Below are 25,292 nucleotides of genomic sequence, written 5' to 3'. Positions count from 1 at the left end.
TTAGAATACAGCAGAAATGACCCATTTCAAACTCATGTGCTAACTTTCTGGCCTGACAGTGGTACCCCCTACAGGAATTCTATGGAACCAAGGTCCCAGAGACTGGTATGAAGGTGCATGAAACAGGTCAAACAGGTCTGCGTGTGGACAAGGAACCATATGGAAACCTAGGTATGTACATTGTCTTGAGTCTCGTGACTTCAGAGATTGATGCAGGAACTGCCTACACATTTTCAAGCATGCATTGTAGCTGCTATAAGAGCTAACTACTTTTTTTTTTTAAGAGTTAAGCAACTCCATGAAAACTTAATTTCTCAGGATGATGAATTCTGCACCATATCCTGTACATCTGAAGACCCCTGATTTAGTATTGTGCAAGGTAGACAGTGATGCTCTGCAAAAACTTTGCTTTGGAGTAAAAAAAAAAGCCCAAGACTTCATTATTCTTGCAAAATGCAAGTCCCAGCTTTTCACTTTCTGTCTGGCATCCTCCAGTGAATGCAAACTGACTACTTCTTTCAGACCTCTGTCCACAGCACACAGTTTAAACTGACATATGTGGGGGGAAACCAAGTATAGCATGTATGCAGGTCTTACCCAATTTGAGTTCAGCTTTCGGTTTGAGAACTGGAAGCCCTGATTCCCATTCAAAAGTATTTGAGTAGGCACTGATTGGCTTGGGCAGCCCAAGCAGAAGCTGATGAATTAAGCTGTTGCTCCAAGGGTCTTCAACTACTTCAGGAGAAAAAAAAGATTCTGGTTAAGCCATTTAAATCAGGGAAATAACAAGATTTTCTCATTGACAGGCATCATCAACATTTGAAAAGACAAGCCTAAATGAAGGGACCAAAAGAAAAGGCATGGAGATACAGCCAAAGGTCTGGGATGAAACACTGAGCACTTGGGATACACATTTATTCCCTATAATTCAAAACATCGCCATTTATTTATTTGAACATTTTCTACCCCCGCCTTTTCTCTCTTAAAAAATGGGCACAAGGCAACTAAGGAATCCAGTGGAGCTGCAAGCTGGTGTTATACTGCTGAATCTTGCATTCTCTGGTGCAACTGGGAGAAAGAAACCATAAAGCCATAATTAAGCTCGGCTTTGCATCTGAAACCAAGGTTGTGGTTTGTCACTCCCTAGGAAGTCAGGACTCATAAACTAACACGATCCCACCCAGGTTTCGACATAACCGGTGCAAACCAAGCTTAACTGGCATTTTCTCGTTAGATGCAGAATGGCCAGCAATAAAGTGCTTGTAGTCAGGCAACAGATAGGTAGCCGTGTTGGTCTGCCATAGTCAAAACAAAAAATTCCTTCCAGTAGCACCTTAAAGACCAACTAAGTTAGTTCTAGGTATGTCAGGCAAGTTCACCTAGGAAGACCATTTTTTACAGCCCTGTATTCTTAGACATATTCCTCCTGGGACAGAAACTTTACCCTGAGTCAGTTGACAGGCAGAGAGTGGAATGGTGTGGAATGGCGTAGAGGCAAGTTGCGCAGCGCAAGCAAAATCTCCTGTGCTGCCTGGAGTAGGAGCCAGGGTCTTGTTGCAGAAATTAGCCCACACAGTGCAGTCATCCTTCAGGCCCTCCGTTGGCGGAATTACCTCCTAAAGACAGCAACACACAAACTACATCCACCTTTCCATTCAAAGCAGAAAGCAGAATTTCACATCCCAAAAGTTAGGGACATATAAAGGAAAATCCCCACCCCACCCCCGGATTTTATTTTGTTTGGCAATAGCAGAAGATTTACAAGTGTCATCTCCCCTGTTGCAGGCTAGATGCACATAGCAAATGTGTGATGATGTGCACATCAGGAGTTTGTGAGGCCATGTGCACATAAACAAATACATTCAGATGTAACACCAAACCACAGTTTGGCAATCGGGGGAGGAACAATCAACTCTTGCAACAACTGTATGCCCTCACAAAGTGAACATAGCCGGGTGGCCTGTTATATCACTCACCAGGGCTTTCATTTATTTTATTTAAAATTTATTTTATTTGCCCCAGCCACTCTGGGCAGCTTCCAACATAGTCTAAAAACACAACTGTGCATCAAATATTAAAAACTTCCCAGATGTCTTCTAAAAGTCAGATAGTTCTTTATCTCCTTGACATATGACGGAAAGGTATTCCACAGGGTGGCTCCATATAACTTCACTTCTCACAGTGGGGGAACCGCCAGAAGGCCCTCAGAACTGGATATCAGCATCTGAGCCAAGGCTGTTTAGGACTACAACTCTCATCAGCCCAAGCTACCATGGCCAACCGTCAGGGATGATGGGAGTTGTAGTCCAACAGCATCTGCAGGGCTATTGGCTCACCATCGTTGGGTTGATCCTCTCCTAAGACAATACCTACTAAGACACGTGAGTGCCACATCCAAACACTTTCTTTAAAATGTTTGATTTTCCTCATATGCAGATTTAAGCAGCTATACATAAATCAACTAAAACTCCACGATCAATCGACAATGGTTTCTTTAGTCATCTGACAACCCAAGCTCTTTATCAACTAAGGTTTTTATTTAGTTTTTTTCCTTTGTTTAACAGAAACAACAAAGGACAAGAACAAAAAAGGCTGACACAGAGAGGGAGTGGGGGAGACAGGTTGAGAGGGGTCAGCACAGGTTGTGGCAGCCTTCTTTGTACCCTACACAGATCTGAAGCTTAATTTACAAACACCCAGTGGTAAGGAAGAAGCTTGCCCCAGGGGTGAGGCAGCATAATTCCAACAAGGCTCTATGTAGGGTGGGAGGAAGACTGGGAGCATTCTCTCAAAACACTTGAAGAATCCTGCATTCTCAAAATCCTTGATCTATGTCTCTGTTATAAATGCCATTCACTTACTGCTGATTTGGCAGCACAGCTGACTGTGGGACGTTCTCCAAAGACTTTGGATCCTGTCAACTTTGGCGGATGCACGGGAACACTGAAACGAAAAGTTCAATTCAGGAGCAAATCTTTCGGGCAGAGCAATTCACACAGAGAATGAACGATGGTCCAAAATGGCCACTGTTCTCGATAAGCCAGGTTTGTAAGTCACACAACTTCATTTTGTTGCCTTTTTAGTAATTATGAACCTGACATCCCCACTGCAGGCGCGTAACATGCTAATGGTGACGAGGATATATGCTTATATGTGCAGCTCAGAGACTTGTGCATCCTCTCATTTCCTCACATGTTCTTTTAAGCCCCATCTGAAATGCCAGAGTAATGTACCTAGTCATTGGGCCTCAACCCTTCAGTCATGCCAACCAGATGCGATTTCAAAGAGATTTACTATGGGAAGTATCAACAAGATGCGAAAGAGAAGAGTTAATTCCTTCTGGCTCCATTTATTTTACATACCCTGCTCTTTCTTCAGGAAACTCAGAACCATTCTAGAGAACTGCCAGGCAACCTTCTATCTAGGTAATGATCAGTCTGATCCTTATGTAGCTTTAGCAGTGTGGCAGCATCACACACTTTTGGACCACTCTGAGGTGCACGGCAGTGTACATAACATTGAAAGAAACAGTGGTGAGACTTTTTGCCTGAGCTGAGAGAAGCCCAAAGATGGCTGCAAGAGGCTATCTGAGATAAAATAGTGCCACTGGCTCCTATATACAGGTGTTGCAAACAGTTCAACTCACTCTGCATTCTCGTCTTCAAAGATCGTAAAGGCAGGTGGTGCTGCAGGAGCATTGGGCTTGATGCTGGAAGCCTTGTCCAGTCCTAAAAAGGTCAGAAAACGGGGGAGGGGGAGATAGATAGATAATTTATTTCGGTTGGAGACCAGCTTATAAAACACACTTGGGGGTACAGTCCCAGAAGGAAAACAAACAATTAAAACAATGTACAACAATAAATTTAAAATTTATAAATGCGATAAGCGTATAGACACTTAAAACTTTAAGATAAACTACCGCAGAGAGCTGACCCAGAGTCACCCATGGAACCGAGTTTGGGGATTTTCTTAACGGACTAGTTTGAGTCGGGAGATGGTCTGCGCCTGCAAGTCTGTACACAGAATCTGGCGACCATCCGGGTCGTCTTATTATCTTTGCCTAAAAGGAAAAGGTCAACTTTTTGCTTTTCCAGGAGATCAGTGAGCCTCACCAGAAGGGGATCAATGGTCTTACTACGTGCCTCTTCATAAAAGGGACATCTAAAGAACAAGTGCTCTGGGCTTCCTATCTCCCACAATGAACAGGCGCAAAGTCTCTGAGCATATGGGACTTTTTTAAAGGATCCTTCCAGGACCGGCGAGGGCAGAGCCAAGCTTCTGGCGGGAGGGGGAGAGAAACAGATTTTGGCTTTTCTTAGTAGGAAGGGAGAGAAAATGATGGTAAGACAACCCTCTGCACATTGATCTCTCCACCACCGGGGATAACATTATGAATTGAACAGTCTATTACAGTTTTACCCTGCCCTTCCTCCATGGAGCTCAAGCAGGACACTCTCAGAGTGGCTTACCAAAAAAAAAAAAAAAAAAAAAGGCCGGCCCTGCCAACAGGCATCAATTTACCAAATCAGGTATCAACTCTGAAGTAAAGAAACCCATTCTTTTCAGCGAGCATCTTTTCGTTTGGAAGTAACAGGTGAGGAAAAAAAGTTGGTTTTGAGAAACAACTTCCCAAAGAATTGCTTTGCACGTTAACCCATTTTTAAATAGCATTTCCTTATCTACTTTCCATGTAAAGCCAGTATGAGGCGTGTTTATTCCCAGAGGTTTGAGTTACCTTCAGGAATTAAACAAATGCAGGTTTTGCCCTTCAGCCATGAAGAAATACTACCCAATTTGACTTCTATGGTTTTTTTTAACCTACCACATCAACTAAACTCACACTCCAGCTTGACTAATATAAAGACTCTTATGTATCTCCTTATATCTAATCTCTGCCTCACAGGGGCTCAAGTATATTGTAAACAAATGAGAAGTGGGGAGGAGAGGGAAAGACGTTATTGGGTCTTTGTCCCAGCAGCCTCTGTATCCTGAGGTTGCTTTTTGTACAAGGAAAGGGCCATAGCTCAGTGGTAGAGCATCTGCTTTGCATGCATAAAATCCCAGGTTTTTAAATAATAATAATAATAATAATAATAATTTTTTTATACCCTGCCCATCTGGCTGGGCTTCCTCAGCCACTCTGGGCAGCTTTCAACAAAATATTAAAATACAGTAATGCATCAAACATTAAAAGCTTCCCTAAACAGGGCTGCCTTCAGATTTCTTCTAAAAGTCTAGTAGTTGTTGTTCTCTTTGACATCTGGTGGGAGGGCGTTCCACAGGGCGGGTGCCACTACCGAGAAGGCCCTCTGCCTGGTTCCCTGTAACCTGGCTTCTCGCAATGAGGGAACCGCCAGAAGGCCCTCGGCGCTGGACCTCAGTGTCCGGGCAGAACGGTGGGGGTGGAGATGCTCCTTCAGGTATACAGGACCGAGACCATTTAGGGCTTTAAAATTCAGCACCAACACTTTGAATTGTGCCCGGAAACGTACTGGGAGCAATCCATCTCTTGGTAAGGCTACAAAAGTCCCCTGCCTGAAAACCTGGAAGGCTGCTACCTGTCAGTGTAGACAATACCAAGCCAGTTGGATCTATGGTACGATTTGGAAAAAGGCAGCTTCCTAGGTCCAAAGACTAATCCAATTAAGTGTGCCTAACACCTGCTGGATTCCATTTCAAAACTTTACAGAGTTTGGGGCATCCAACATCATACCCGTATTTCTCTCTCCAAGCATCCCCTCTTTAAAACAACAACAAAACAAAACAAAAACCTGAGAACTCAAAAATGTATTCACTATTTTGGTTGCTCAAATAAATAAATAAATAAAAAATCCCTATTGTGACCGGTCCCCCACCCACCCACAAAGGAACAACAGTAGAGACCATGCCTGGCCAACAAAGCACTTGTTATAACACTCAGGATTAGATATATACCAATAAAAAAATTTATGCAACATGTGCTGGTTCTACTCCCCGACATCTATAGACATATATACCGTTATTTCTACAGTAGGCCTCAAACTCATCTTCATCTTCTGAAAGTATAGTAGTATCTTTGAAGGAAGAGGCTTGGAAGACATCCATGATAAATCCTAGCAAAGGAAGAAGAAAAATTAAAAACAGATGCCAGGTTTTTAAAAAAGCCAACCCCGGATACATTTAGTCAAGAATATAGCTCGTCGTGAGCAACAAGAGGATTGCTACCTGCATTCTGCACCAAAGAAACTATCTTAGCTCAGAAGTCAAGACCATCCCTTTGCATTCACACAGTTCCCAGCTACCCTACTAAAGAGGCTTGCACATGTTAACTTGATCAAGAGCCTGGGCAAACTCACTCAAAGATGTGCCTCCAGAGAAGATATAAACTTTGCTGGATGTTAGCTTTTGTCTTTTCTCAGAACAAATGCAGAAATATATATTCAAAACTGAGCTGTCGTTGGTTGATTTCTGCTAACCTTCTGGAGAATCTTTTAATATTATGTATTAACTGACATTTCACACCTCCATTCTAGGGAAATGCAATAGGACGTAACTGCTGGAAATGTCAGTTTCCTAAAGCCAACCATATGCACAGCCTTGTTTTAAGCAGTGCTTTCTTTTTCCTTTAAAAATGTTTAGGGGTACTCTCATTTTGACTCAAGAAAATCACCATTTTATAGTTCAAATCGGGGAGAAAAAATGCAGTAAATGGACAAAAGTACAAAGATTCACAAAATGTTTAGGGGTATGCGTACCCCTGCGTACCCCCAGAAAAAAGCACTGGTTTTAAGTATTACCTTGATAGCCATACGTAATCAAGAATTCCATATAGGTGAATGAGCAGGCTGGCAAGAGAGGGATGAATAGCTCCATCCCTGTTTGACTAGCCCACTTGATTTCAGTGCTAACGGCAGAATAATTAAAGTCTCAACAAGAACAACAACAACAACTGCACAGAAACCCAGAAGGCTGGTAGAAATGGGGGAACAGATAACTCCATCCCTCTGCCACTAGTCTGTTTTGTTGAAGACAATATTTTTAACTACAGTGGTCCCTCGGGTTACGTATGCTTCAGGTTACAGACTCCGCTAACCCAGAAATAGTACCTTGGGTTAAGAACTTTGCTTCAGGATGAGAACAGAAATCGCGTGCCAGCGGTGCAGCGGCAGCGGGAGGCCCCATTAGCTAAAATGGTGCTTCAGGTTAAGAACAGTTTCAGGTTAAGAACAGACCTCCGGAACGAATTAAGTTCTTAACCCGAGGTACCACTGTAGTCTAGCAGCCACAGAGAAGAGGGCTTCCCCTCCCCCACGGCCAACATGGAAACACAGGTTTTATATTCCTGTTTTGAAGGGACCATATACTTACCCAGGGCCTCTTTAGTGTGAACAGTGGGAGATGGAAGTATTTTAGATGGTGTCGCTTGTGTCATACTTGATGTGTTTGGAGTGGTATGACGGTTGTCACTGAAAATGGAAGAATTTCTACCACCCGATGCTAAAATAGTAAGAAAACCAACGTAAGAATTTGGCAGTGGAAAACATGCTTTGAAGTTAATGGACTTTATTACACATGTGCTCCTTTATTTCCACTGAAGAGGCACAATAGTTAACACTGGAACAAGTAGCAAGAAGACTTTGCTGTGCTTTATAGATCTGCATTCCTCTTAAAAAGAAAAACGAAAAAAAATATTTATGCTGTAATTTCTAGTGCCCTGCATTGGTTTCAGAATGGGTAGTGTATATCTCAATAAAGGATAAAATGCTTTTATCCCAAAGTAAATATAAAATGAATTGTATGAACTGAAGTTATATTTGGAACCCAAATTGAGCTTATAAGTAGTACGGATGCAACCATGGGGACTACTGTATCTAGAGCTGGCACATACAGTATTTTCAAATTGTTAAGTAGTAAGAGATTTCATGCTTTCAACAATTCAGCTCTCTTTTGGATTGTGTTCATAAGTGTATTTTTGTAAATTCCTGGATTGATAAGGCTTATAGATTTGGGCCGAAAAAGGATTCCAAGATTACACATGACTGTATGGTCATTTTTAAAACAAAGGAACAAAGAGACACCATTTTAGGACACCACTTTAAAAAAAGCCTAAAGATAGAAGGGAAGGGGATAATCTTGTTCAAAGAGATCCCAAAACACTTCTTGGCCCTGAGAAATAACTACACAGATTTGGCGACTGCTTTAAGAAGAAAGAATATTTTTTTCAGGTGGGAGTTTCCAGAAGGTCTCTCTTTCAAGTTCCAAGGGAGAAAACAAAGAATAAGAACTGTGGGAGAGAAAGAAAGATTTCTGGAGAAAAACGTAAAAGAGCTGGGATTGGAAAGTCCTTCCTCACTGGGGGCAGGGGCAGCAGGTCCCTAAAAAAACAGGATGGCTTTAAAATTTTGCTCCTGGAATGTGAATGGTTTAAATTCTCCTCGAGAAAGGAGCCAAGTTCATCATGTTTTGGCAAGACAGAATTTGGATGTAATCTGTTTACAGAAAAACACATGTTATTAGACTTCATAGAAAGATTTTACAGAATAAGAAACTTGGACAGGAATTTATTTCATCGGACAAAGTTAAAAAAAGAGGTGTGATTTTCTAAGTTAAAGAAAAATGGAACCCCAAGTTGATGTTGTAAGGATGAGGAGAGGAGATACATTGCTGTTGAGATTACAGCACAAGGTGATAAATTTCTTTTATTGGGAATCTATGCACCAAATGATGGTAAAGTGGAATTTTTAAAAAATTTGGACTCAAGACTTACAGACTATTTGGATTACAAATTGATTTTAATGGGTGACCTGAATGGGGTAGTCTCAACATTTATGGATAAGTCACAAGAACAAAAACTTCAAAATTCTGGAAGATTACCAAAGATTTTATATATATATATATATATATATATATATATATATATATATATATATGATGGATAAATATGACTTGTCAGATATATGGAGGCTACGGAATCCTACGGAAAGAGATTATACTTTTTCCCCTCAAATTCAAGCCAAACATTTTTGAGAATCAACTATTTATGGATTTCTAGAGATCTGGTCCCTAGGGTCTGTAAAACTCAAATTTGTCCTAAGACTTGTTCTGATTATAATGCAGTGTTTTTGGAAATGAAATTATGTCTGCAGGATTCCTTCAGATGGAGGATGAATGATGAGTTGTTGAGGAATGGGCAAGGCCCAAAAAACTCTAAGAGATTATTTTGAATCAAATATGAATACAGAGGTAGAAACAAGAGTCATTTGGGATGCTAGTAAAGCTGTAATGAGAGGTTTCCTCATACAATAGAATTCGATAAAGAAAAAGATACAGAATGAAAAAAAAAAAGAAAAAAATTCTGTCTCAAATAAAAGAAAAAGAGAAGAATTTGAGAGCAATGCCAAAGATACAAAAAAGAAATTAAAGCTTTGCAAATTCAATTTTCTCAAATCATAAATCAAGAAATAGAATGGAAAATAAAAACAATGAAACAGAGGAACTTTGAATCTGCAAATAAGTGTGGTAAATTGTTGGCTTGGCAATTAAAAAAGAGACAGAAACAGAATACAATTAAAAATATTGCATCTGATGGAAAATCTGTTGAAAACCCTGCAGACATAAGGAAATGTTTTCAGAAATATTTTAAACAACTGTATAAAAAAAGTAAAGAAGACAAGGATAAAATTGAGCAATTTCTTAATACAAATGAATTGCAGAAAATTCCCACAGATAAAAGACTCCTACTCAATGGTTTGATTACTAGACAGGAAGTTGAGACAGCTATAAATCAGATGAAACTAGGCAAAGCCCCAGGACCAGATGGGTTATCAGCCAAATATTACAAAACTCTGAAAGACTGGCTAATTCAACCATTGGCAGATGTGTGTAATAAGATTTTAAGAGGGGAGAAAGCACCCGAAATTGGACCATGATAGATTGGATGTTAAAAATTACAGACCAATCTCATTACTTAATGTGGATTATAAAATTTTTGCAAATATTGTGGCTAATAGATTGAAGAAGGTCTTAACAGAGTATATTCATAAGGACCAGGTAGGATTTTTGCCTGGACGACATATGAAAGATAATATTAGGAATTTAATTGATATATTGGAAAGATTAGAAGCTAAAAGAAATTGTAAAGCTTTATTAATGTTTACTGACAAGGAGAAGGCCTTTGATAATATCTCTTGGCTTTTTATGGAAAGAAATTTAGAAAGAATTGAGGTTGGTCAAGAATTCTTAAATAGTATCAAGGCAATTTATTCTGAGCAGAAAGCTAAAATTATTGTTAACAATGTGGTATCAGAGGAAATTAGAATTGAGAAAGGAACCAGGCAAGGGTGTCCACTCTCGTCTCTGTTATTTCTTTCGGTTCTGTAGGTTTTGCTAAATATGTTGAGGAAAGAAGAGGAGGTTAAGGGCATTGTAGTAGGATCTAAACAGTATAAATTAAAAGCCTTTGCTGATGATTTGGTTTTAACTTTACAGGATCCAGAAAACAGTGCAATAAAAGCACTGGAGATGATTCAGGAGTTTGGGCAGGTGGCAGGATTCAAATTAAATAAGAGCAAAACCAAAGTTTTAGGGGGGGAAATTGGACAATGATGAAAGGAGAATTTTTATTGAAAAGACAGGCCTGACCTTTTCAAAAAAAAGTTAAGTACTTAGGGGTGAAATTAACGACAAAGAACTTGAACTTATATAAGGTCAATTATGTAAAAGTAGGGAATGAAATTAAAAGAGAATTAGAGATATGGACAAATCTAAAACTCACACTTATGTGCCGAATATTGGTGATTAAGATGAATGTATTGCCGAAAATGTTGTTCTTTTTTTCAAACTCTACTAATTATTGATAATATTAAATGTTTTAAATGTTTTAAAGAATGGCAGAAGGAGTTGTCAAAGTTTATCTGGCAGGGGGAAAGACCTAGAATTAAATATAAATTGCTTACGGACATGAGAGAAAGAGGGGGGTTTTCCCTGCCAGATTTGAAGGTATATTTTGAAGCTGCGGCCTTCTGAAGGATTAAAGACTGGATACAGTTACAGATAGGTAGCCGTGTTGGTCTGCCATGGTCAAAACAAAATAAAAAAATTCCTTCCAGTAGCACCTTAAAGACCAACTGAGTTAGTTCTAGGTATGAGCTTTCGTGTGCATGCACACTTCTTCAGATACACTGCTGAAGAAGTGTAGTGTATCTGAAGAAGTGTGCATGCACACGAAAGCTCATACCTAGAACTAACTCAGTTGGTCTTTAAGGTGCTACTGGAAGGAATTTTTTTAGACTGGATACAATTAGACAATGAAAATATCCTGGATTTGGAGGGATTGGATAATAGATTTGGGTGGCATGCATATCTATGGTATGATAAGATAAATGCCCACAGGGGTTTCAAGAATCATATAATTAGGAAAATGCTATACAATGTTTGGAATAGATATAAAAAACACCCAAATGGATCTCTCCAATGGAAGCACAGGCCCCAAAAAAGTTAAATATGGAAAACAAAGGGTTGAGATACTCTGATTTATTGATAGAGGACCAAGAAGGCTTTAAATTGTTTGAACAAATTAAAGGTAAGGTGAATTAGCTTCAATACTATCAAATTAATGAATTATTCAAGATTGAAAAGAGAAATGGTTTTGCAACAGAAAAAACCAAATTGGAGACGGAGTTGTTAAGATACTAATGTTAAAAACATGTCTAAAATGTATAATCTGTTGTTGGAGTGGCATACAAAGGATGAACAAGTTAAATAGGTTATGACTGATTGGGCACAAGATGTAGGACATAATATAATGATGGAGGATTGGGACAGGCTATGGAAGAAAGGGGTAAATTTTACTCCATGTACGATGTTAAAGGAAAATATTGTGAAAATGATGTATAGATGGTATTTAACTCCTGTTAAATTAGCTAAGATTTATCATAGTTGTGATAATATATGTTGGAAATGTAAAGAAAAGGAAGGTACCTTTTATCACATGTGGTGGACATGGTCCAAGGTAAGAGACTTCTGGAAAAAGATTTATAATGAATTAAAAAAAAATGTTGAAATATACATTTATAAAAAAACCAGAGGCCTTTCTCCTTGGAATAATAGGTTCTGAACTGCCCAAGAAAGATGTAAAGTTATTTTTGTATGCCACAACTGCTGCCCAAATTTTAATAGCCAAGAAATGGAAAACACAAGAACTACCAACTGTGGAAGATTAGCAGATGAAAATGATGGAATATATGGAGTTGGCTGACCTTACTGGAAGAATCCGTGACCAAAAAAAGAGGAATACCAAGAAGAGTGGAAGAAATTTAAGGACTATTTGAATAAATACTGTGATATTAAAAATTAGAAATTACTTGAAAGTACCAAAATAGGCCTATGATTAAATTAAGAGTTAATTAAATAAATAAGATTTAGAACTTTAAGGAAAGTTAAATTTTATTTTAATTGGAATATTGTGTTTTTAAAAAATGATTATCAGAAAACTGCTGCATTTTAATTACAAGGAAATTCAGATGGGAGGGCTCAGAGGAAGCCCGAAATATGTTTATGAGGTTGACATCTTTCCGCAGGGCCTGCAAGACAGAGCTGTTCCACAAGGCCTTTGGCCTGGGCACAGCCTGAGTCCCTCCTTTGGCAATCTTCACAGAACTCTAGCCCAATGGTTGCCATCAATTTGATTTGAATTAATTTTATAATGAATGATTTTAGAATGTTGTACTATTTTATTGTTGTTAGCCGCCCTGAGCCCGGCTGGGGAGGGTGGGATATAAATAAAATTTATTAATTATTATTCTTATTATTAGTCTAGATAATTAATTAATTTGTGTTGTTTAGGTGTTTAGGTATTTACCGGTACCTTGTTTTTACTCTCTTTTTTGTTTATGTTTGTTAACTTGTCTTTTTTGTTGTTTCCCCCCCGTTTTTCTTTTGTTGTGATATGTGTTATATCTGTAAGAAACTTAGTAATTTTTTTTTAAAAGTGTATTTTTGTGTGTGACATTTATATCTCACCCTTCCTCCAAAGTGCTCATGGCAGCAAAAAATACTTCTCTCCCCGCCACCCCAGACTTCCCCCTCTCTTCCACTCCTATCTTTACAGCCACCCTGTGAAGTAAGTTAAGCTGAGATAGAAGCTGAGATACCATCATCACATGGATGAGGCAGAATCAGGCACACAACTGATGCTGCCATGCCAGCCACACCTTCCAACATCGGTGTGATGAGAGCTTATGTATTCACACGTTTGTAGGTGCTTCAGAACACCAGAGTCCCTGCCCAAGAGAGTCCTAGTTGCCTGCATACACTTAGGTAGCCCTTTCTCATGTTCTACTTAAGAACATACTGGCCAGAGTATGTGTTTGAGTGTATGCTGCCTGCATGAGATGCTGATGGGGCCGTGGGGTCCAGTTGCCCTTCCTCTACGCAATAATTACATACATGAAAATAGCTGATGTGACTGGTCCAGTGTCAACCCATTGTGCTTCATGGCTACATGGGGATTGGAACCTGCAACCTTCTGTCCTTAGTCCTACAGCATACTGGGCTTTCCAGTGTTATGCAATGATTCATGAGCATGTTTGCTCTGTGGCCACGAAGCCCTTACAGTAGTTGGAGTCAACTTTATCATGGAGCCTCAACACAGCTGAACCACTCACTGCCTGTAAGATAAAGTAGGAGACCTTTGAGTATAGCTCAATAGCCTGCTATGTTAGAGGGCTCACAGAGTATTACAAAGAGTGCAAGAGAGCAGATTATTACCATCTCTCATTTCTGCGGAGTGTTGCTGTTTCTGATGAGATGTGTCCAAGTGCCTGCACAGAAAAGCCAACGTGTTAAGTTCTCCAGTAAAGGCAACATAATTCTTACAAGGTCAAAAACAGGTAGTGAAATATGAACAACATATTTGAGTGAGTGCTCAAAATGAGAGATGGGTGAAAGGAAGCGAATGGCTTTCTTTTAAAATTTATGACAGAGCCATCTGTTGAAAAGGAGCAGGGTGGTTTTAGGTCTGCCCATAAAAGCCATAGCAACAGGCATAGGCAAACTCGGCCCTCCAGATGTTTTGAGACTACAGTTCCCATCATCCCTGACCACTGGCCCTGTTAGCTAGGGATGATGGGAGTTGTAGTCCCAAAACATCTGGAGGGCCAAGTTTGCCTGTGCCTGCCATAGCATGTCTTCACAAATAATCCCCCTCAAGGAACGCACTTCCAAGTTCCCCTCACCTAGTTAAAAGAAAAACAAGGGAAAAAACAATGGAGACAGTCATTAAGAGGCCTAGTTTTCACTTACTGCTCTCCGTGATGGTAAACGTTGGAGAGGATAGCACGTTTCTGGGGCGGCTGATCATCAGAGCTGACTTGAAATCTGTGCAGACTATTCTCACAATCTTCAAGATCAAGTTTTGCTTTGGATGCCGCCTTTCCGCTGGGTATGGTCGATGTAGAAACCAAGGCTGGTTGTTGCCGGAAATTGCCGACTGGTTGTGTAGCTGAAGCACCACCCACCGAAATCTCATCAGAAACTGATATTTGCTGCCGACTTCCTACCAGCTGCGAAGAACCTGATGCCAAACTTCCTACCAGCTGCGAAGAACCTGATGCCAAACTTCCTACCAGCTGCGAAGAACCTGATGCCAAACTCTGATGTTCTATCCCCAAATTCAAAGATTTTTGCAGATATCCGGCTAGGGAAGGTACTGCCCACTCTGGCTGACCCTGAGCTGCACAGGTTTCTACGTATGGGTCACCCTTAAAAAGTGAAGAAAAACAACATTTAGGCAAGGAGAATCTTACACAATGTTTTAATGAATTTCTGACCCTGTCCAGCAACCTATGGCATTTCAAGACAGAAGTGCTAGTATGAAAATGGGTTTAAAGCTTTAAGGAATTTTTTATCAATTTAAATCTGCTTCCCATCATGCCCTGAAGACTTAGGGTAGAAATGTGTTTTAACACAGGAAGGACATACAAGTTTTGAAAGTTAGGCAATTCAAACAATACCATCTATTGCAGGACCAATAGGTATTGCTGTCCATCAGCCCCAGTCAGCATGGGAAATAGACACGGATGATGGGCGAGATTGGTTCCTCATTCCTAGCCTATTGACTTGAAGCCAGATGTGGCCAATACAGTGCCTTCTAGATGCTAGTTGTACTATAATTCCCAACACCCCTGTCCACTGGCTGTTGCTAATGGGAGCTATAGTCCAACAATCATCTGCAGGGCACCATGTTAGCTTCCCCCACCAGCCCAACTGAAATAAAACCCCCTGTCTAACCAAAGGAGCCAGGACTACAGCACATTGCTTTGGCTTGAGAAGGTCTCAGATACTATTTCCAACTCAAGCAGAGATTGTGGGAAGAACTTGGGAGAGCTGCTGCTCCCAATGCCAGGCGAGACTGGCTAGTGGGCCAACTCTGTAAAACGATAAAAACGATATCTTTATTGTCATTGTCCCTTGCGGAACAATGAAATTGAAAAACTACATAAAAACTACATAAAACTACCACAAAACTACATAAAAACTGCATAAAACTACTACAAAACTACATAAAACATTCAATAGCCCCTAAAAACTCTACACCCCATTTTAAAATACACTATACTACAGAGACCCCCCTTATGCCAGAATTGCATTAGCGTAGAAACTGTTTCTCAGGTGGCTAGTCCTGGCCTTTATAACCCTATACCTTCTTCCAGAAGGCAGAAGCTGAAAGAGATCATTTCCGGGGTGCGTACTGTCATGTGCTGTCTCTGCCGCTTTCTTATGGCACCTGGCAGCATAGATTTGATCTAAGGTGGGAAGAGTGCACCCAATAATTCTCTCTGCAGTCTTTACAACCCTGGATAGCATTGTTTTTCCCTGGCTGTGCAGCTCCCAAACCACAAATTATTAGACCTGGGACTTCCACCATGTTTGTGCAAGTGGATATTAGACTTTCTATCAAACCGTTCCCAAAGGGTCAGGTTGGGTTCCCACGTCTCTGCGGATCTCATCACAAATACGGGGATGCCACAGGGGTGTGTGTTGAGCCCGCTTTTATATACACTCTATACAGCTGACTGTGCCCCCAAATACCCCAGTAATAAGATCATTAAGTTCGCAGGTGATACAACGGTGGTTGGTTTAATTACAGCTGGAGAGGGGGAGGTGGCCTATAGGAAGGAAGTTGAGCAGTTGGGGGAGTGGTGCAGGAAAAACAACTTACTCCTTAACTTAAAGAAAACAATATATTCACTAAGTAACAAATACGCATAGCTCCTGAAAAACAACCTGACTTGGATTTTGGAAAGCTTATATAGGCTTAGAGTTGGAGGGGAACTACTGAAAATACCTTTAGGTACACGTTTTTGCGGTTTATCCCTTCAATCAATCAATGAAATGCTAGCCAAGCTCATTCATTCATGAGCTCTGTTTTAACAGTGTCTTGAGGATGCTGTTGCTTAGTCTTAACTGGCACAAAGAGATATGGCCGGGGTATCTCACTAGAGCAGTTAATGAGGAGGCGGGCAGCTATGGGTCCTGGCGTGGAGTCTCTGCTGCTCCCCAAGGGTGAGAGAGGCGAGGAAGTCAGCACTTTCAAAGCATGTTTTTGAACCAAGTAACACTTTAATGTTAACAATGCAGAGAGTGAATATTTAAAAGAATGCCAATATAGTATACAGTATCACAAACATACATACCAGTGTGGAGCTTTGAAGGGATTGCCAAGTAGATGGCTGTGCTACAGTTTTCTGGGATGTTGATGATGTCTGGGAGAGCTGATCTAGCCTCTGCTGTAGTTTCTGTAGCTCAAGGAGGTCATTTTCCTTCTTCTTCAAAAATTCTCTCTCATCATCCTCTGAATGTCAAATGCCATATTGCAGAAAGCAAAGCATCTATATGAATATTTTTTAGTTTGGAGGGAGGCAGTATCTCTCTCCCACTTCCTCTTTGGTTATTGCTACTAGCTATTATAAAAGGAAACTTAGCAACTCTGAAAAAATAGGAAAAGATAGAGGCCAGCACAGAAGCCAGGATGATAGACAAGGTGTCAAAAATTCTTGTTAATTCTGAATATGTTAAGGTCTCCAAGGATATAGGATACATCTACGCACAACAACTGAATGAGTTACTTTGGATAAGTTGCCACATCTGGGAACTTTTAGGAATATCTGGAAGGGCTATTACTAAGATCATCAATGTGAAAATTATGCCCCATTTATTTCAATGTGACACAAAGTGCAACTAGTTTAGCCTGGGTCCAGTCTAGGGTAGCTGCATGTTTTGTCTAATTTTAAAATGTCTTGCAACTCTGTCTTCAGGCTCTGGAGCAAGATTAGCTGGAAGTCTTAACTTATAATTACCCCATTTTTTGTTCCTTTTCAGCTGCTCAGCCTTTTTAAAATGCGCATTCGCTCTGACTTCTTCAAAGCACAGTTCAGAACCTTCACAGAAGAGAAGGTTCTTGTCGTACATGACCTTCTGCTCAAGGTTAGGATTGGATGGAGTCGGTAGGATTTCTGACCTGGAAATAGTGGTGACATATCTAGGCTGTTCCCTGCGGAGGAAAAGAAGTGGCAAGTTTCTTTACAGCAACTCTTGGCAAAGTCTCTGCCCAAGGGCACCCAAAACAGCATGCAACACTCCAAACAAGAGAGACCATTAAAACACAAACAAGCAACGTCCTATCCTATAATGTAGCCAACAAATGGTAATACCAATAACCAATCTGTGATTAACAGCAGCAGCCTCTGGACAGCACCAATTCAAATGCCAAAAGGGTCTTTTGAGAAGGGAGATGTTCATAGGGTGCTCTTGGGTTTGTCTCTCCCCTTGTTCAGTCTAGCCTACTAGAAATGTGCATTCACTTTGGAGAAAGCCCAAAGCAAGTCGCAGCATGCAGACCTACAAGGAAAACAAGCCTTCCCCAGTGCTGTCTAAAACAAAATAGGCTGTCCCTGAAATTCCAGAACTCCATAGAGTATTAGAGCTGTGATAGGCCCAATATAGGTATTTTCTGAGATGTTATTTCCCACCCCAGCCCCATGTAAATGAATGGAGACAGTGCTGCCTTCATCGGCAAGACTGGACCTAGGGGGGAAATGAAGGCTGAACCTTAGAAATAGCTGAGGGAGAAGTCCGCTGCTCAGAGACTGCTCCTTTGCCTGAAAGGCCATTGCCTTGGCAGGGTGGACTTCCCCCCCCCTCCTCCCCAGCTATTTTTCTGGGGTGCTGCCTTCACTTTCCCAACTAGTTAGTTGCTCTATTTGCCAGCAACCCTCAGAGTAGTTCCTGCTCATGCTGTAGGAGTGAGCAGGGACTGCTCTGAAGACCCATAAGGAAGGGGGTCTGAAAGCGGCTCCAATGCAAACTTTCGTTGAATGGAGATCTCTAATCCTTTGAAAAACCAAAAAAGGCACCATCCTAAGCAAAGAGGCCTTTGTGTTTAACAAAAACACAAATCAGGTTAAAAAATGAATTGGGATTGGTTGTGATGATAAAGGGTAGTACCTTTTAACCCGCTCCCTTACCAAATGTTAGGGTAAAAATGAGGTAAAATGTCAATAAGAAATTAGGGCAGGAACAAGGCAGATCTCCTTTGGAAATGTATTACAGAGTGAGTGCTACCAATGAAAAAAATCAGCTTTACTGTTTCTAACTAGGGAAAGCTTAGCAGGGAAAGCAGAGTTTCCCCCTGGACTCAAGAGACAGGGCAAAGATGCACATTCAAGTATGCATGACCCAAACCATTTAAGCATGAACATTCAAGTTGTGAATGTAACTTACAGTTACTTACATTTTTTCTTGTTCCCTACAGATGATGGGCTGTTGTTCAGAATTCACTGGATTCTAGAAAATAGGAGAGGAAATTCAGTTTGAGGATTCTTTTAGCACAGGGCTGAAAAGACAAGGAACAGGGCAGCGGAAGAAGATACAAATTTAATAAATAACAATAATAAACAGAGGCCTCATGTGACCTTCCCAGAGCCAAGTAAGCAAGGTAGAGGGTTTAAAAACTTTCTGTGGCAGGAAAACCTAGTTTGGAAAGAGTTTTTTAAGCCCTCTGCCTTGCTTAACGGGCCTGGGAAGGTCATGTGAGATTTAATGGGGCCTTCAGGAGATATTACAAGATCTCGGACAGCCTCTTCCAACTGTTTCCCCCATTCTCCACTTATATTCCTGCCACCTGTTCAAAGCTGCAATCACATAACGAGTTGCGGTTCTACTGTACCTGATTTTGATTAGCACAGACTGGGCCTTCTTTAGGAGCCATTTGATTTGACATTTGGGGATTAAGAGGCTGCAGAACACCAACTACAGGAGGAAAAAATACCATGAGAGAAACCAAGAATGGATGCTGATCATTAAAGACAGTTCACATATAAAAGAAGGGATGGGGAACCTGTAGCCTTCCAGATGATCTCAAGCTCCAACTCCTACCAGCCCCAGCCAGCACAGCTAATTATCAGGGATGGTGAGAGCTATAGTCCGAGAACATCCAGATCCACAGGTTTCCCCATCCCTGATCTAAGACTACTTCCACAAGATGACGACGGGAAAATGACTGGCTTCTAGAACCTGGTCTGTTTCTCTAATTAAAAGTTTTCAGTGTAGAATGCACCAGAACAGCAATACCACTTCAAACAAGTAGAGATTTAGATTACAATCTTATCTCTTTCACTGGCTGAAGGCAAAAAACAGGCAATAGAATGCATAAAATGAGCTTCTGTCATCTCTATCTACAAAAGAAGTTCAACAATGCCATTGCACCACAGCAATGTAGAGCGAAGCAATGGGAACGTCCAGGGGAATCACGCGAAACTGAGCAATTGGAGGCTATTTTCTATCCTCCTGTGTCCCACTCCACACTATCTAGGAGGGCCACCCAACTTTTTGGAAAGAATTTTCAGGGTTCCCAGATGGTTGCAGGGGAGAGGAGGAAATGGAAAGCTACCCTTCCCTAAGTTAACCTAGCTTGGGATCCAAGCTATTGTATTTATGCAGAGCTCTTTTTCCTCATTCCTTTATTTTATTTCCACTGGGCACACTCTCACTTGACCGGCACTTTTTCTCCAGTCCAAAACATGTGTCCTAGTCCAGTTCTGACCATTTTTGTCCGCAAACATGATACCTCGGCAAGTGTGTGGAAGGACTACAGCTCAGTGTTACATCATCTGCTTTGCAGGTAGGAGGTCCCAGAGTCAATACTCAGAATCACCAGTTAGTTATGGGACAGAACTCCATCTGAAATCCTGGAAAGCTGTTAACAGTCCGTGCAGACAATACTGAACTGGCTGGACCAGTGGCCTGGCTTAGCATAAGGGAGCTTTCTGTGTTCCTCTGCCCTTGAACATACACAGCAAACTCTCTTCGTTCACAGGACAAAAATCCAACTCTTTGTTTCAGAGGACAGCCACCCATCAGTTCCCCCCTATAGAGAACCAGTAGATTGTGAAGATTTTCAAGAGTCCTTGGAGACAATGCCACAATGTGCGGTGCCATCAGGCAGAGGCACAAAGGTTTTACATTAGCATCATTTCAGTTCCCTCTTTGAAGGGCGTGACCCTCAAGTTTATTTTCAGGAATTCTGACATTACTAAATTAAATTCTTAAAAAGCAAGTCGTAAGATTATTACATTGAAAGTGTAGAAAGTAAACCTACCGTGATTTGAAATTTGATTCTGAGGTAAGCAACTCTGCAAAAATCTAGGTGGAAGAGAAGAGACCGTAACTAGCATTGGCGATGGAAGGTTAAGAAGTCAAATACTTCTGTATCAAATAAGATTTAATTTAAAAGCTCAAGTTGAAGTTTAAAGATCACAGCAAAGACAGCTTAAAAGGCCACACAACAGCAGTTTTCTAATGTTGGTTACGATGAAATTATTCCCTAATCGCCTAGTCTCGTTATCACCAAGCACAACACATACCTCACGTGCCAATTAGAGTTTTAAAGCCTTTAACTCTTAAGCTTCGTTTTCAGCCTCACCACTGTCAAGAGATGCAGCTTTTATTTTATTTTTTAACAAAGAAGCACATAAGGTCTTTGAATCTGTAATTCCAAGATTTCCAGCTCACACTTAATCAGACAACACCTGAGGCTTGAAAAAATCTCAGCATATACCTATATACACTCTGTCACAAGAGACCAGGGGCCTGCGGGATTTGACATCTTTCCGCAGGGCCTGCAAGACAGAGCTGTTCCACCAGGCCTTTGGTTTGGACTCAGTCTGACCCTTACGGTTTTGATCTATGGCCTACTTTTAAAATGAGGCTGCATTTTAAATTGTATTTTAACCTGTATTTTAAATTGGGTTTTTTTCTTCCCTATTATGTTTTTATTGCAGTTTTACTGGCGTTAGCCACCCTGAGCCTGGCTCTGGCCGGGGAGGGTGGGGTATAAATAAAAATTATTATTATTATTATTATTATTATTATTATTATTATTATTATTATTGTTATTATTATTATTTTCCTCCACAACAGGGGTGGGGAACTTCAGGCCCAGGGGGCCAAATGCAGCCTCAAAAGTCCTCTCTATCTGGGCCTCAGAACTATCCCCAGGCCCCACCCTTTCCCCCCAGCTCATAGCCCTCCTTTGCACCTTGAGTTTTGCCTGGTTGGAATGTGTACCCAAACTGTGATGCCCCTTGTTTTCTTGGATGGAGCATAGAGAGGAGTCTCTGAATGTGTGTCGAACCTAGTCTACAGAGCAGGTAAAATTTACATTTGCTGCTCTACCCACTTTTCCTCTGACCCGCCCATCAAAAGCCACCCACAGGAGCTGTGATAGGTGTGGCCTGGGAAGGGGGCTGGGGGGGGCCAAACAAAAAGACCTGGAGGGGCACATTCTGCCCCAAACTAGAGGTTCTTCCCCTTGGACTCCACTGTCTTTACTTTACAAAATCAGTTTGTCAATCACAGGCCAAATATAGACATACCTGTACTGTTGATGCAGCTTCTCAATTGGTTCTGCTCCATTCTGAATACCCTTTTGAATAACAGCGCTTGCATGAGATATATTTCCTTGCATGCCAAGCTTCTGAGCCCAAGCACAATACAGAAGAGATGATTTGCTACCAACCCCTTGGCTGCACAAATAGTCAAAAAAATTGCTCGGCTTATCAATGAAGTCGGCCTAGAGGAGATATAGACATATGCACATTAACATTCATTTAAAAGAAAGTGAAGTCAGCTTAGTAACAATAATGTTCCATTATAAAAGCAAGGACAAGAAAACAACCAACACTTCCATCGCTATTTGCAAACTACCTTTCTATGAGTGTGAAAACATCTTTCAAGACAAGCTACTCATCTGGGTAGCAACTAGTTCAATTTTGAATTGAGCATAAGTGACCGAAAGGCCACTCATTGATTCATGACCACATGAACCAAGGAGAGAGTAAAGGGCTCTTCAATCTCTTCTTGTCCATTCTACACCTCAGCTGCTCACTCCCTTCTACAAGCCAAGGAATAGGCATCAGTAGTTGAAGTACATGGTTTTCCCAGTAGTGATGTATGGAAGTGAGAGCTGGACTATAAAGAAGGCTGATCGCCGAAGAATTGATGCTTTTGAATTATGGTGCTGGAGGAGACTCTTGAGAGTCCCATGGACTGCAAGAAGATCAAACCTCTCCATTCTTAAGGAAATAAGCCCTGAATGCTCACTGGAAGGACAGATCGTGAAGCTGAGGCTCCAAGACTTTGGCCACCTCATGAGAAGAGAAGACTCCCTGGAAAAGACCCATATGCTGGGAAAGATGAGAAGGGGATGACAGAGGACAAGATGGTTGGACAGTGTTCTCGAAGCTACAAACATGAGTCTGACCAAACTGCGGGAGGCAGTGGAAGACAGGAGTACCTGGCATGCTCTGGTCCATGGGGTCACGAAGAGTTGGACACGGCTAAACGACTAAACAACAACAACAAGTTGAAGTACAGAGTGGGAGAACTCCAAGCCCTGCAGACAAGGCCATCTCTATCACCTGGCCAAGTGGAAGAAGGTATCCAGTTCATTTCTTGGTATGTCTGGTATAAAGATCTCTGCCAGCAGGTGTGGAGAAAGATCCCTATCAGAAAGTCTGGAAAGCTGCTGCCAGCAAAACCAGGCTACTTTGCAACCATATCACTATTTCTTAAAATGGCATGAATGGACAATAATGAGATGGACTAATAGAAAAAGTAAATTGCCTTATACCAAGTCCATCTAGCTCAGAACTGGCTACCCTGACTGGCAGCGATTCTGCAGGGCTTCATAGAATCATTGAATTGTAGACTTGGAAGGGACCCTGAGGGTCATCTAGTCCAACCCCCTGCAATGCAGGAATCCCAGTTAGAGCATACATGACAGAGGAGCCAGATGGGCAGGGTATAAATAAAATAATAATAATAATAATAATAATAATAATAATAATAATAATAATTATACAGGAATTCTTTCCAGTCTTACCTGGAGATGCCAGGGACTGAATCTGGGACTTCTTGCATACAAATCAGATGCTCTGCTATTGAGCTCCGAACCTCCCCTGATGATGTGACTTAGTAAAAAGCAGCTTCACAGGGTAAGAGGAGAGTTTTGCTACATATTCAGAGCAGGCATGCAGCAGAATGTGTGGTACAAGAGCTATCTGCTTGGGGTTGGTTATAGTAAAGGGCCAAGTAAAACTTTGATTGTGTCTTGGTTCACACAGAAGAAAATACTTGTGACACATCACAGAGATTGGAGAGGATGAGGGGGTCAGGAGGTCTCCAGGTTGCCATCCAAAGAGGGATGGTGAATGTTCAGACCTAGAGACGTTGCTGGACTCAAATTTACATCAGCACCAGCCAGCATTGACAATGGTCAGGGCAATAGGAGTTGGAGTCCAGCATCATCTGGAAGGTGACAGGATACTCACCCCTGCACTAAAAGATACCCCCACACTCTGACATTCCTTTTAATTGCTAACTAACCAGATAAACAGGACTTCCACTGAATATCAATAAACATCAGGTTAAACATTACACAATCCAAAGGTACAATAATTCAGATTCTTTTAATGCAAACAAAATTATATCCCAACTTATCATTATATAATTTAAGGCTACTTACATCAATCCAAAACAACAACTTAAAAAAAAAATACTGTTCAGCATGTGCAAAGTTTTAATAAATTGTGCATCTATTCTGTATACGTACAAACGTCACACAGCAGTTGATGAATCTTGTGTCGTGCTGGTACCTCTTGTCACTTAAAAATATTTTCATAAGCCGCTCCAGCAAGTACAGCAGGTGCTTTTGTCTCCCTTCTACTCCTGATAGATCTTCAACCCACTGAAAATACCTAAAAAGAGGAACTGATCAATTGTATGTCTTACAGCAGCGTTTCCCAATCTTGGATCCCCAGATGTTGTCCAACTACAGCTCCCATCTGCACCAGCCAGCATGGCCAATTACCAGGGATAATGGAAAATGTAGCTGAAAAACAGCTGGACACCCAAGGATGGGAAAGGCTACCTTACAGTATAGTTAGAATCCCTACTAAATATGCGGCCAGACACTATGAAGACATTTCACCAAAAGGAGCTGTTAACATGGATGCTGCCAGCTGCTAGGATCTCTAGGGCAAAACAGTGGAAAGCATTTTTTAAAAATTTGACTGCATCCTTATGATATAAAAACCTTTGGGATTTAGTTATTGCAGAAAAGTAACACAAGCTACAGGTCTCTAAGGGGCAAGAATATTTTGATCATTTCTAATCATTGCGGAGGGTTTTTATTTCATATGGTTTAGTTTCAGATATACAGGCATCTCTCTGCTCTCCATTTAGAGAAATACAGTGGTGCCTCGCAAGACGAAATTAATTCGTTCCACGAGTTTTTTCGTCTTGCGATTTTTTCCGTCTTGCGAAGCACGGTGTCGGGAAAGTTTTGGTCTTCAAAAACCTCAAAAAAGGGGGGTGCTTGGAAGGGAGGGAGAGGTGGGCGCGGGGTGTGGGGGGAGGCGGGGCGGAGGTTGCTGCCTGAGCCCCCGGGATCGGTTCGGCTCGCCTTGCTCCGATCCTTTGCACTACAGTCGGCGCCGTCTTGCTGCTGTTGCTGCTGTCGCCGCGGTAGTCAAAACTCCTACCGGCCTAAAAGTTGTCTGGTGCAAAATCCCTTCTGCAGCAGCAGCCCGAAAGAAAGCGAGAGCGCCAGCCAGCCAGCCGCGGGCAGGAGGGAGGGAGGGAGCGTCAGCGATGGTGGATGCCTATTGCCCCTGTTGCTGCTGCAGCCGGCCAGCCAGCCAGAAGCGCGCGAGCGGAGAGGGGTGCATCCAGCCCGTTGGACAGGAGTGCGGGGT

General features: G+C 41.4%; 1 protein-coding gene across 1 annotated transcript in view; it reads right to left on the bottom strand.

The window, feature by feature from the left end:
- The window catches only part of BUB1 (BUB1 mitotic checkpoint serine/threonine kinase), a 33,515-nt gene that overhangs the window by 5,793 nt on the left and 2,430 nt on the right, over positions 1-25,292 (bottom strand). Inside the window, exons 3-18 of the mRNA XM_081854566.1 lie at positions 24,149-24,293; positions 21,912-22,108; positions 20,636-20,679; positions 19,205-19,287; positions 18,770-18,822; positions 17,337-17,530; positions 16,674-16,831; positions 14,618-14,738; positions 14,281-14,551; positions 13,747-13,799; positions 7,348-7,476; positions 5,997-6,092; positions 3,647-3,728; positions 2,862-2,943; positions 1,445-1,616; positions 598-735 (exon numbers count right to left, since the gene is read on the bottom strand). Coding sequence (XP_081710692.1) covers positions 598-735; positions 1,445-1,616; positions 2,862-2,943; positions 3,647-3,728; positions 5,997-6,092; positions 7,348-7,476; positions 13,747-13,799; positions 14,281-14,551; positions 14,618-14,738; positions 16,674-16,831; positions 17,337-17,530; positions 18,770-18,822; positions 19,205-19,287; positions 20,636-20,679; positions 21,912-22,108; positions 24,149-24,293 — 2,018 coding nt within the window. The remainder of the gene's footprint in view (positions 1-597; positions 736-1,444; positions 1,617-2,861; positions 2,944-3,646; positions 3,729-5,996; positions 6,093-7,347; positions 7,477-13,746; positions 13,800-14,280; positions 14,552-14,617; positions 14,739-16,673; positions 16,832-17,336; positions 17,531-18,769; positions 18,823-19,204; positions 19,288-20,635; positions 20,680-21,911; positions 22,109-24,148; positions 24,294-25,292) is intronic.

This window comes from Podarcis erhardii (assembly GCF_964252035.2).
Source record: "Podarcis erhardii genome assembly, chromosome: 3".
NCBI lineage: Eukaryota > Metazoa > Chordata > Lepidosauria > Squamata > Lacertidae > Podarcis > Podarcis erhardii.
This window is presented reverse-complemented; position numbering and strand designations above follow the sequence as displayed.